Below are 14,162 nucleotides of genomic sequence, written 5' to 3' on the forward strand. Positions count from 1 at the left end.
TGGCTCATTTAGAGAGCCTTTCATTTCTGCATGCTTGTATCTAGCTGGTTTTAAATATGATTTGTAGGTTTTTGATCTTCATTATGTTGAAAATATGTTAATTTGACTTTCTTTTCTAGGTATAATATTCTTGGAAGTACTTGATAGTGTCTGTCACCTGTATCAGAGCACCACAGTTCAAGTTTAGCCCTTTCTACACACAGTGCTCAGAACATGGGGGAAAACGATGATGAAAAGCACAGCCAAGGTGGCCAGATATTTGAAAACTTTGTACAAGCATCAACATGCAAAGGTACCATTCAGGCCTTTAATATCCTCACCCGTCAACTTGAACTGGATCCATTGGACTACAGAAATTTCTATCCAAAATTGAAGTCAAAAGTAACGAGCTGGAAGGCCAAAGCTTTGTGGAACAAGCTTGATAAAAGAGTAAGTCATAAAGAATATAAGCGAGGAAGATCTTGTACGAACACTAAGGTAAGTTGAGAACTTTCATTTCTAATTTATGGTTTAGAACAATTTTTAGTTGCCAAATTTTGCCACTAAAGATAAACAGTTCTCCATGTATATACTGTTTTCTTACATAGCAAATGGGTGGTGGTTGTTTGCAGAGCACTTACTGGAACCTGGAGATCTGGCTTGTCATGTTGCATTGAGTCTCCTCGTTTCTAAATATTAAACTATAGTAGACATAAATATTTAAATACCTTCTTACTGTTGCTTTTGCATACAAACAATTCCTGTTTTCCCACTGATGTTACGTGATTGCAAGTAGGGATGTAAATAGTGTTTTAAAAAGTACCTGTTTAAATTATTAAAATTATATCTGTTAACAGTTTAACATTTTACATTCCTAGTTGGTACCCTGTCACCACCCCTCTTCTGTGCACTGTCCTGGTGATGGGGGTGGGGAAAGGTAGAGACCATCCTGTGATCCAGGAGTGTTATGGTGGAACAGGGAATCTGTCCAGGGGGAGTTATGGTGAGATCAGTCTCCACCGTCATATAACCTAGTCTCCCTCAGTGCATCGTGGGACTTTGGATAGTTCTGGTCATGTGCCCCGTGCTGCCCAGAAACCTGGCCACACAGCGCCACACACCCCCTCAGCCTGTCACATCCAGTGGCAGAAGCCAGCAGAGGCCTGGGTCCTGAGCAACTGCCCACTTGGGAGGAGTCTGGATGGTGTCCAGGGGCTTGGTGGAGTCTCACAGGGGGGCCACGGCAGCAGGGGGCAGTAGCTGCCCCTCAGCCAGGGGGCCTGTGTCTGTGGGAGAGGGGTATGTGCCTGGCTGGGGTCCCTGTACTGGCTCCTGGCAGGGAGCGAGGCACCCAGCTGTTCCGGGCTCCTGAACCATCACCCTGTAAGGGCAGATTGGCTTGTCCTGCTCTAGGTGCTGCTGGGGAGTGGAATGCAGATAGGGAAGAGGAAGATTTGTTAATACACACAATGTGCTCGGACATGGGGGCAGGGAGCTCAGCTAATTTGAGGGAATGATAGTAGAAGTAGGGATATGAAATGTCATTATTTTACTAATCTGTTTTAAAGGTTAACTGCAATATATTAGCAGTAAGACTAATACTTATTGGTTAACCGTAGAATATTTTACATTCCTAATTGTGAGTAGAAGAGGAGGCAGTCTGTGTGATTGTGAACAGCATGGTGATATTCTGTTTCTAATAAGATGCAGTGCAGGCCTGTTGGAAACCATTGGATTCCAGTGAGTATAAATGCTGTTATAAAAGTTTTATACTAAAGATTTATTTTTAACCAGTTCATGCCACTGGGGTCATTTGTGTGGCAATTATATTTAATTTTAGAGTAGCTCATTTGCTACTGTATATATATGGCTCCCAGTTTTATTGCTGAGTTATAGCTATAAATTATACAAAATCCAGATTGAGAATTCCCAGCCCTCAGTTGGACAAATCTAGGGGTTATTGACACTTGTGTAAGTAGAACACAGGGGACAAATGGTATATAAAAATACACTGGATTCCAAACCATGAAGGGTTTCATAAATTGAAATCATCATGAATTTTATAGTTGTAATCTCTGCAAAGTATGGCTTTTCTACCTTCTTCACTCTCCTTAAAGACCAGGGGCTTTTCAAAAGCATCTCGGAGAAAGGGCTCTGTAAATCACTTGGAATGCATGTAAGGGCTTCTGTTTTTGTTTGTAAAACTTATCTTTTGGATAAGCTTTGTTATTCTTTAAAAAAAAAATAGTTTTGAAATATCTCTGCCACAGGCTTCTCTAGGAAATGAAGAACCAAGAGATTTTTGGACCAGTAAAACTGTCCTCACCACTTTCCTATCTGCCTCCTACTTCTTCCTCTGTTTGCTTTTTTCCTTCCCTTCCTCCTGTCCTGTCCATTTTCACCTATCCTTCCTCTCTTTGTTCTTTTGAAAGAGTTTTTGAATATATGTCAGTGAGCAACTTCATGGTGAATGTACAGTCAGGAAAGGAAAGAAGTAGGGGTGGGGGAAGCATCTGGCAGTTAATAATTATCCCCCCCCCCCAAGTTTGTCATCAGCCTGAGGAGATAATAGCAGCAGAAAACAGGTAGTGTTGATGGCATGTGTAAAGTGTAGGGAGAGGGAGCATGGCTCTGGTCTCTGAACGGTGCCCATACAGTGCAAGGCCCTGGTCCTGCAAAGCCTGAAGCATTTGCTTAATGCACATACTATGTGAAGTCACACTGAAGTCAATAGCACTCTCAATTTGTAACTTTTAAGCACCTGTGTAAAACTTTGCAGGATTATGACCCAAGAGTCTAATCTGCCTCCTGTGGTATTAGTTCTGTGCTTAGGAATAAGGATTTATTTGTATTTATGGGGCATAAATATTTGTATAAACTAATGGATTTGTGTGTATTATATGTTATGGATAAATGTAGGATAACTCATCATAGACAAAAGAGTGCGTATAGGAGTAAGATATATCTGCATTTGTTTTATATTATTTACCATAACAAGATCTATAATTCTCTCATCAAAGTGAGCTGACTGCATATGAGAAGAATGAATCTGGAGGTTGCAACAAATGAAAATGTTAACTGTGGTCTACAGACTTAGTGTGGATATCTAGCAGACATTCCTTACATATGAATCATAGTCTCTTGTGAAAGCATATCTGTGCCACATGAATGGTAGGAAAAACATTGAGACAAGAGGGCAGACTCTCTGATCATTACCTTGCTGCAATCCAGCAGTCCTATTTACAGATCATGATAAAGTATAGATAAGTCATTTTCAGAAATACTAATGGTCCAATAAAAATACTACTGCACAATAGAGAAGGTTAATGGTTAAATATACCAATCCATTACTAGTGTGTTGCTAGCTTTGTTGATGCTACCAACAAATTGCCATCTTCAAACCACTGTGACTTTTACCTGTGCTGTGAATTTGTAGTTGAATAATGGCTCTGGAGTTGTTTGCACATTTTAAGTTTGGTGGTCTAAATTCACCCTCTTCTTGTGTCTCGTGCAACACTGTAGGCTTTTGTATGTTGCACAGTGTAGAATGTGGCCCAAACGTTCCACTTTCAGTTATATACAGAAAAGTGCTGGTTGCAGTGGCTCAGTTGGAATGAAAATTTTAACGGTTTCATATGTCAGCAGACCCAAAAAGTTAGACAAGTGGCTATTTGAAAATACAATTTTGAGAGCTAAAGTTGCCAATAGGCATCACTTTTTCTAACAGTTAGCTAAAGACATTCGTTCATTTTAAAAATAAATAATTTATAAAAAAGAAAAGCTCCGATGAGCTGAAATTATTTCCTCCATGCCTTGACTTCTCATAATTCTGGCCACCCTTAATTTTTGCACTAGCATTTCTTGACACTTGGAACACAAATGCAAAGCTGAGCTGCAGTGACTTTATAAATTTCACAAGGTTTTTGAGGCCTGTTGGTATTGGCTGTAACTGTGGAAGCTTCTTTTCTCAGTGATGAGTGGGCAAGGTACACTGATATGTCTTTGGCCTGTATGTCAAGGATACTGCTTCTGACCTGTATTGTAAGGACAAAGTAGGTAGGCTAGATTCCATGATGTGCACATGTCAGAATGGTATAGAAGGGTATAGTATCAGAGGGGTAGCCGTGTTAGTCTGGATCTGTAAAAGCAGCAAAGAATCCTGTGGCACCTTATAGACTAACAGACGTTTTGGAGCATGAGCTTTTGTGGGTGAATACCCACTTCCTCAAGTATTCACCCACGAAAGGGTATAGTGGGATCTCTGGCCTGTAGGGTGGTGGATGGAGAGAAGGTGTTGTTGTCTGGCATATAAATGGGAATGGAATGAGATGCTGCAGTCTCTGGATTTTAGTGGAAGAGTGGTGTAATGGAGGATTAGTTCTTGATCCTGCATGTTAGGATTTGACTGTAGAACTTTTATTGTGTAAGGGTGAGCAGAGAGCATCTAAGATCTGGATTTTGAAAGGGAGTGCTGCGGGGAAGACAATGGTACAGGGGATCTTGAGTCTCTTGATGAGCAGGAATATTGAGGACAGCATTAATTTATGGACTTTGATGCCCTAATGGAGATGATGGCACCACTTGTTACAATCACTGGTCAGAGTTTCCCGTTGGTCAGGATTGATTCCAAATTCCTTCATATTTTACTTTCATGTGTCTTTTATGGCGAAGTTTGGGATGTCCTGCTGTTCTTTTCCCTCTGATAGCTCCCCATATGCATCCATCTTCCAACCTACTAGAGGGCCCAACCAGCGCAGTCGTTTTTGCTCTAGCAGGGCTGTTGTGCTTGATAAATTTGCCTGTTTGAAGAACCTAAAGACTCTGTAGGAAGTAAGCCGTTCCCAACTGAGACACCTATGTTTGCAATAATTGCCAAAGATCATGCAAATCTCAGATTGAACTATTCCATCACATGGGACACTGCAAACTGTCTACATCATATGCTGCAATTCCCACCATCTCTTGCAGATGAAAGGATGCCAACATTAAGTTAGGTGTAAGAAATAGTACTTGACTGAAAGGAAATTTAGAATTTAAGGAATGCTATTTAATTTGTAATGTTTTTTTAAAGATGGTGGGGCCGGGAAGAGCTTTTACTTAAATTTTACCTTAGAGGTTGTTTTGTGGGTTTGGAAATGTCCTTAGGGTATTTTTTTAAAGTAGAGGCCCCAAGCAGCTTTGCTGGTTATGTTAGCTGAACTTGTAACCTTGGTGAGTACAATGACCAATATCATAGTTTGAGGTTCCTTTTACATGTTGCTTTATAACCTATCCAACCACCCAAAATCTTCTGCGATCTTTGGTGGCTAAGATAAAACCAAGGTCTAAACTAGCCTTGATCCTTGTTTTACAAAATCAAAATTGGTCACTTTACCTGATGTATTCTCATCTTTCACAGTGCTTGCAAGGTCCATTTGCTACACAAACCTTTTAGACACACTTAAGTGACTTGTAATTTCCTCTATACCGGGGGTCAGGACCCTTTAGGGGGGTCATTAGATGGGGGGGATGTGAGCTGCCAGCCTCCACCCCAAACCCCGCTTGCCTCCAGCATTTATAATGGTGTTTAATATATTAAAAAGCGTGTTTAATTTATTGGGGAGGGGGTCGCACTCAGGCTTGTCATGTGAAAGGGGTCGCCAGTAAAAAAAAAAAAAAAAAAAAAAAAAAAAAAGTTTGAGACCCACTGCTCTATACTATGTAGTATAGTAATATACATGGAAACATTTTAAAAAATGAGCTCTTATTTCCTAAAGACTGTTCCACTGCAATAAGTAGTAATAATCCTGTGCATTAGTTATTTAAGAATTGTCAATTTTTATTTTGTTTTTACAGTAAAGTGTGTTTAAGTTGGGAGGACTTAAAAAAAAAGTGTTGAATTTTCAAAAAGTTCAGACACACCACGTTTTAGTCATCTATCTCAAAAAAGACATAATCTAACCTTAAAATTTGCAAAACCACAATAAAAAACCTCATTCTGCTCTAGGGAAACCCCACACACAACATTACAGGCATAAAGGAACCTTTTTCAGAAGCTAAAGTATGTGTATTTAATAAAATTAAAAAATGGCTCCTCTCCCCTTCCCAGATTTGTAATGTTACGAGTACCTTAACTATGGAGTTACTACCCGGATTCTCATGTCCTACACAGTGCACCTGGATTACAAAAAAAACCCAGATTGTTTTCAGCATCCAAAATATAGGAAAGCATAGTCTCTCTCTCTCTCTCTCTCGCACTCGCGCACGCACACACCCCACGAGTGAGTTACAGAAAACAAACTCCTCAGACCACTTCCTTTCAGTGTCTTCTCTACCCCTGTGAATCCATAGGCCAGGCAACACTTGCAGTGTTCTCTTGCTTAAAGCTTGTTCCTCCTTTTTTTTAAATAGCCTCTGCCACCTTTTCTGCCCCTGTTTCAGCTGGGGAATTTCCAAGCTCCAAAGCCAGCTCCCTCACCTTCTTGGCAGAGAGTAGTTCAGTCAATGGCTCTGCTAAGAGCAAGCCTATTGTTTCACTAGGGTGGAACTATTCAGTATTGATGGCCCTTGATCCAGTCAGAGCTTCCCAGAATTAGGGTGTGTCTACGCTGCTCCACAGTTAGGACAGTAGGTGTCTGAACAAGGTGCTATTCTGTAACACCCACAGTTGGACACTGCAAGCATGAACTAAAAGATTGCAAGTTCCCATTAACATAGGTTCCTACCTCATACTGAGGACTTTAAGTTCGCACACCCACATGGGAGAGTTATAGCTCAGCACTCCTTTCACGCTGTTATTCACATCTCCAGCTGAACTGCAGTGTAGACATGCCCATAGTATCTGTACTAGGTGCCAAGTTCCTGCTACCAAATAAATGCTCAAAGCTTCACTAAAGTGTTCATTAAAAATGAAGGTTGACATACAACATGGTGTTCAGAAAGCCAAAATGGAACTCATAAACTGACACAAACATATCTTCCCAGTCAGTTGCATTAGCATTATCTGACTGCTTAAAACATAAGGGATACTTAAAAAAGCAAACTATTACTACTAAAAATTTCATTACAGAGAACAGTGCTGCCTACATATCAGAACTAGCTGCCAGAGCTTATTTCACATCTTCTAATTAACTATTTACAGTAGAAAATTAAACTGTTTTGAACCATTTCCTTGGGTTAATGACTACTTTTTCCTAGGTTTGCATATTCCTTTTGTATAGAAACTGTGTAATTTAATATGCTATCAATGTGTGGAAGTTGTTGCTGCTGGTGGTGTAAAAAGTATAGAAACAAGTGAATTACTACACTTTTCAGTTATTTTGGTTAAGTAGGTGCAATAATCACTCCACTTATTATTACAGCATGACTTCAAATTTGATATATGCAGAACATTGTGCATGTGTGCAGGATTATTAATAGGGCCAGGATATGAATCAGTTGAAAGGGTCTGATCTCACAAATTGAGTCAAGCTGGAATAGCTTGTGACTTAACCAGAATACCAACACCAAGCTCTCTTCATAATATTCATTAATTATAAAATAGGACAATTTTATCTGCCAAGCCATTGTTTCTTCCTTTTCACAGTGTATGCCATTGAATAACACTTTACCTCATCTACATGAGTGAATTTTTTTTTTTCATCTCTAAAAAAACATCTACTCAATGCACCGTAGATCTCACAAATCTGTTTTTAACACGGAATTGAGAATGGCAGATTTATTGCCAACCCATGCTGTGTGCTACCGTGTAGTGTGGACCAAAGACACTAAACTGGGCAAGTGACCCATAATGGCAGTCTTGCATTTTAGCTATGTACAAAATATCTGCCATTCTCATTGGTCTTTAGTGTGGACAAAAACTTGTGACTTGCACGCAGAAAGTTGAAGCATTTTAAGTACACAGTGGACAATATATTTGTTTTCTGGAGGTTCTGTTTTCTTGAAGGTGCTGAACAAAAGTTTGTTTCATAATTAAACCAATCCTCCAATATGTTTTAACTGAAACGCTGGCAGATTTACCTTCCCCTCCCCCCCCAAAAAGCACTGTCATTTGTGATCCACCTAATGCTTCCAGAGACACCTCACTCTGCATTCTATTTACTTTAGTGAACATTCTGAAATATTTTACAGATGGAAGATTTAAAATCTTCTAATTTTGCTCTTAATTAGAACTTGAGTGACTGGCTCACTTTAGCCAAAATAAAGGTTAACCTCTTGAAAAGCGGGTTTGAAATGGCTGAGATTTTAAAGTTTTTAATAATCAAGCTTTATAATGAAAATCCCATCTATTTTATCTAAAATAGCACTTATATCTCTACTAGGATTACACTAGCTGACCATTGTATTTTTTTATATTTGACTAAAATGGCATTCATATGTTTAGTAACATTAAATTAATGAATTATCTATCTAATCCCTTGGGTATTTTTTCTTTTTGTGACACATTTTTTTGTTTTTGGTTGTTTAAATCACCATTACTACTTTTGGGTTTAATGTACGGCAGATGTCATCATGAAAAGATTTGTGATTCCATGTTACATCGCATTAAACTCCATCTGATGTGAAGTGTTACCATAAATTCTAAAACCGGTTTTGCAACACTGGAAGCCACAATTAGGAAATTCCACTAATCATTGTCCTTTATACCTCAGAAGATACAGATGGTATAAAAGGTGTGCAAAACTGCATCAAATTACTGTTTTACTAAAGACAACTCTATGTGGTATCTTGTAGCAAGCAGGTTGTCTCTGTATATTCATCAACAGGTCATGAAATGTCATAATAGGAATTAAATACTATAATTAGAGGAAGTTCTGATGAGGAACCTGTGTGCACAAAAATACATTCTGATATCAAATTCTTTATTTAAACAAAAGAGGGCAAAAACTACTTGTCTCTTTAGCCCTTCAATTTAGGCTGAACTTCTGGTCCTGAAGTTGTGAAGCTGCTGGTGGTACTTACTACCAACATAATCTACTGATTTAAATGACAGCTGTGAGTGTTTAGTGTGCTTGAAAAATCACATCACTTAGTTTGGTGCCCAGGTTACTTTTATTTTTGTAATTTATGGCATGGGTGCCTAGAGCCTTGGAGAGAGTCCTCTTTTAATTCTTTTTAAAATCTATATAAATAAAATGTATAGAATGCTTTGAGTTCAGGGAAGGCTGTGGGATTATCTATGAAATCGTACGGAAGAGCTACTGGGGAAAAGGAGAAAATGCATGGATAGGGACAACATGTTACAGCAGAGCCCTTTAATTGTTGATGACGGGTTCAGACTATTTGTCTCTGAAGAGAGTCATGGTGATTAAAGGACATGGTTTTGTTTTGAGAGAATATCTGCTAAGTATCTGACTTTCTGAATCACTCTGTTTTCAAAGTAGGCTAAATTACATCACCAAAGGCAAAGTTTTGGTATTTGTTTTGATAATGAAATCACTTTATTTTTATTAGAACTTGTATACATTATACTACAGATGTTTTGTCAGGCACCCACTTTCCATTTTTCATCATTCATGAGAAACATTAATCTCCGGCCAGGAGAACCTAATCAGAATGCCTGACTAATATTTCTGTAAACTTTTCTAGATGTTTGGAAGTCTTAAGTTTTGGTTGACAAGATAGCGGCAGCTTTACATCTGTGTCCCTTGTTTTTGTGTCTTAATCTACAGAAAGTAACTTCTCCTGTTTCACTGTTTTCCAAGGTATTCTTTTTACTGTAGCGATTTTCACTGAACCAGTGTCTACACTCAGCTTGCTTTTACACAAATCCCAGATATTGTTGCTGTCACATGGTTTAGTTAAATTTGACTCGATCGTCAAGAGATTACAGTGAGATACATTGCTTTATTATGACATTTTGGTGGTTTGGATTTATAACTGTGTGAAAATAGTAAAGACAGATATCCATCCAAATTACAGGGTGGTGTTCCTAATGTGTGCCAAACCAAAGGAAACAGTTCTCCAATGCAGCCTCAGGAGTACAGGCCTGCCAGACAATTGCTTTCCTTTGTTGATGGTTTTGGGTCAGATCTTTGTTTCTGTCTAGGGAAGAGAGAGAGAGACAAACTGAGCTCTGATACAGCTTTATTGTTAGTTACATTACAAGCTTCTTTTTTTTATTTTTATTTTTGTACAGATAAGTGAGGAAATACATAATTTTGGTAAAAAGAATGGATTATACATTTGGCTGAGAACAGAATAGGTTCCAGATATAAGGCAGTTTCCTGTCTTCTGTAGAACAGGTGCCTCTCTTATTTAAGTTCCCATGCCTGGTTTGAGAACCAGCCAGGTTTTTTTTCTGTTGACATAACATAGGGCATGTTATTTTGCTGTTTTGAGAAACATGTATTTTATCAAGAAAAAGCATGATATGTTTTTGTGTCAAAGTTTATTAAGACACAAATTCTGTAGCTTTTCTGTATATACAAGAGGCACTGTAGCACATGGATACGTTTTGTCACTTTTTTTGTCAGACGCAAAACCTTGATTATTTTTTTCAAACAATTTTAATACCTATAGTCAGAGTTGTGACATAGGCAAAGAACTCACTAGAGTGAGCGTGTGTGTGTGTGTGTGTGTGTGTGTGTGTTTAATGCAGTGAATAGTCTGAAAGTTGGGGGAAATGATAGTTGTCTCCCTGTCCCACAACACTTTAAAGCCTTTATTCTATACACTTCCGATGCAGAGAGTGATAGAAGACTTGGCTCTAGAGTGGGAGACTGGTATATATTAACATGTTTGCATATTCTCCAAACACCAAAATACATGGTGTACATAAGTATCAAGGTTCCGATGCAGAGAGTGATAGAAGACTTGGCTCTAGAGTGGGAGACTGGTATATATTAATATGTTTGCATATTCTCCAAACACCAAAATACATGGTGTACATAAGTATCAAGGTTCCTGGCCAAACTAGCAAATTAACCTGATTTTGACATGTCACTAGCTATGATATAAACTTTATATAAATCAAAAGTCCCACAAGATGGCGGGAATATATGAGCAGAGTTATAGTGGGTCAGGATTATTTATGGTAACTCCATATTGTCATGTTTTCCCATTATAATTAATTTTAAATTTTAATTAATCAATTTCTGGGCCCAACTCCCTGGCATTCAGATGTGTTATGTAGGGTTTTATGTTCTTAATCTGTAATGTAAAATCTTGTGTTTTTTTGTGGTTGAAGAAAAGCCTTAATAGAAACAATGAATAATAATCCAGTTTAATTTACTCTATTTTAACTACGTCTTTTGTGTGCAGAAGTCTCATGCTCATGCTTTATTGTCTCAATAAAATATTGATGAGGATGACGTTTTTAACGTCATATTTAGGTTTAACAATTATACAAACCCATATCCAATTTGTTTACAGCTGAGTCCATTTCAAATGGAGACTATTTAAAAGCAAACCATCAAAACCAACTTGCCAAACATCTTTTTTTTTTTTTTGACACAAAATTAAATAAGGAAGAATAACTAGTTATTAGAGCTGAGTTCCCCAAAAGGATCGATCCTCCCAGATGTTTTTGCAACATCATTCTCCATGTGTGGGTTTATTTTCATTAAATGGCTTTCTGCTTTGTGGTTACCCTTGTTCTGGCTGAACGAGTAGTAGGAGGATGCATGGTGAAGCACTGTAATAAACGGCTTTAGCTCTCTTGTAATTAGCAGTGGGCTTTTAGTGTTTTTAAAAAAAACCTAACAAACCCTTTTCTTCAGAGGTCAATACGTTTGACGCTTATTTTCTTCTGATTTTGTGACCAAGGTAACAGCTCCTGTAAATAATTGTTTTCTAAACTATTTGTGTTAAAAGGTAAGACCATGTTTCCCTGGCATTGCGGGAGGCCACAGGCACTGGTGCACCTCAGCTTCTGACACACAATGGTCTAGTCTTCTGTGAACTCGCAATACTTTGGTACTCAGGAAGGAGTACGGCAGAAAGGGATCTAGGGGTTATAGTAGACCACAAGCTAAATATGAGTCAACAGTGTGATGCTGTTGCAAAAAAAGCAAATGTGATTCTGGGATGCATTAACAGGTGTCTTGTGAGCAAGACACGAGAAGTCATTCTTCCACTCTACTCTGTGCTGGTCAGGCCTCAACTGGAGTATTGTATCCAGTTCTGGGCACTGCATTTCAAGAAAGATGTGGAGAAATTGGAGAGGGTCCAGAGAAGAACAACAAGAATGATTAAAGGTCTAGAGAACATGACCTATGAAGGAAGGCTGAAAGAATTGGGTTTGTTTAGTTTGGAAAAGAGAAGACTGAGAGGGGACATGATAGCAGTTTTCAGGTATCTAAAAGGGTGTCATAAGGAGGTGGGAGAACACTCGTTCATCTTATCCTCTAAGGATAGAACAAGAAGCAATGGGCTTAAACTGCAGCAAGGGCAGTTTAGGTTGGACATTAGTTCCTAACTGTCAGGGTGATTAAACACTGTAATAAATTGCCTAGGGAGGTTGTGGAATCTCCATCTCTGGAGATATTTAAGAGTAGGTTAGATAAATGTCTTTCAGAGATGGTCTAGACAGTATTTGGTCCTGCCATGAGGGCAGGGAACTGGACTTGATGACTTCTCGAGGTCCCTTCCAGTCCTAGAGTCTGTGAATCTATGAATTTCAGTTTATTGGGTTCAGGGATTTGGAGCAATCAGATTTTTGAATTGCTACGCTCTAGCTCTGGGCAAACACCTACTGGTCCGCACCCCAGGTCCAGGTTCCGCTCCAAAGCCCTGATTGGGTTTAGTGAATGGGTGCTGATTGTATTTGTATTTGTGGCCTGTGATATAGCAGAGGTTAGACTAGAAGATCTGGTGGTTCCTTCTGGTCTTGGTGAGACAGAGTTTATGTAAAAAGGTTTGCTATTGATTTTTTTTTTCCCCTTGACCTCCCTTTATTATCTCTGGGATGTTACAGTTGGTGCAAGCTGTATTTCTGAACAGATCTTCAAAACGAGAAGTGCTGTAGACAGGAAACATAACCTAAAGCCTATGTTTCCAATGGCTCGCAACACTGCAGTTTCAGCTCTGTCTCTGAACTGGCAAGTAGTCTATTGGCACCAGAATGTTTCTGTACTGGCAGGACTTCTGATGAGGTGTGGGGTTTTTTTTGTTGTTTTTTAAATTATGGCAAATGGAAGGGCGAACTTTGCATCACCTTCAGGTATCTGAAGAGGAATACCTTACTCTCATTTTTCACAGATTATCTGAGGTGATTTTACAGCCTATGACAATTATATGTGGAAATCAATAAGTGCTCTGGACCTCTGATTTTCACGACTGATGAACCATTTAGGAGTCGGGGGCGGATGGGAGAGGATGATTGCAGCCTTTTACTGAGTAAAAGATCTGTACTATAGAAACTTACTGTTTCTTCTTCTTACTGCTTATGAGTAATTAAGAATTGGGAAACATTTTTTTTACAAAAAATTCATTTGTTGTAGTAGGTTTTTTCTGCTTACAAGGTAGGGGTGTGTGTGCGTGTGCGCATGTAAAAGATACCATGAACACCAGCACTGCCACCTAAGAGTTTTCCTGATAAGTTAACTGTATTCAGAATTTGTAATTCTGCTTTAAAAACTGTGTGCTGGTTGGGGAACTTCATCCATTTTCAATCCAACTTTTAGATGTCTCCTTTCTACAGAAGAAGGTGCAGCAGGAGTGCCACCTCCCTCAACTACTCTACAAGTGTCCTTATGTTCAAGCTGGAGGGACACTGTCTAGAAATGGAAGATTAATTCAGTCCATTTACATTGTCTATTCTGTCCTTGAACACGCTCTGAGACAGCCAACATTGTTGTCAGTAGTAGTGATGATGGTGGACACTTGAATAATGAAAGTTGAAACAAGGCCACTAAATGCCTTTCAGGTGATACGGACTTTCAGCCTGGCCTGTATTCACATTGGCCCCTTAAGGTATGTCTACACTGCAATTAAACGCTTAGGGTATGTCTACACTACAATTAAACCAGGGGTCGGCAACTTTTGGCACGTGGCCCATCAGGTAATCCGAAGGCGGGTCGCGACACATTTTGTTTACATTGACCATCCACAGGCACAGCCTCCACAGCTCCCATTGACCGCGGTTCGCCATTCCTGGCCAGGAGCTGCAGGAAGTGGTGGGCTGCTGTGAACTGCGGCCACCGGGAGCTGTGGGGGACCGAGCCTGCAGACGGTCAATATAAATAAAATATCTTGCAGCCTGA

The 14,162-nt window shown here is 39.2% G+C and overlaps 1 protein-coding gene across 9 annotated transcripts in view; it reads left to right on the forward strand.

Annotated features, from left to right (window-relative positions):
- Positions 1-14,162, forward strand: part of MICAL2 (microtubule associated monooxygenase, calponin and LIM domain containing 2) — a 120,307-nt gene that overhangs the window by 32,405 nt on the left and 73,740 nt on the right. For all 9 annotated transcript variants that reach the window (XM_050955026.1, XM_050955032.1, XM_050955033.1 and 6 more), the window contains exon 2: positions 120-477. In XM_050955026.1, coding sequence (XP_050810983.1) covers positions 214-477 — 264 coding nt within the window. In that variant the 5' untranslated portion in view covers positions 120-213. The remainder of the gene's footprint in view (positions 1-119; positions 478-14,162) is intronic.

This window comes from Gopherus flavomarginatus, chromosome 5 (genome assembly GCF_025201925.1).
Source record: "Gopherus flavomarginatus isolate rGopFla2 chromosome 5, rGopFla2.mat.asm, whole genome shotgun sequence".
NCBI classification, from domain to species: domain Eukaryota; kingdom Metazoa; phylum Chordata; order Testudines; family Testudinidae; genus Gopherus; species Gopherus flavomarginatus.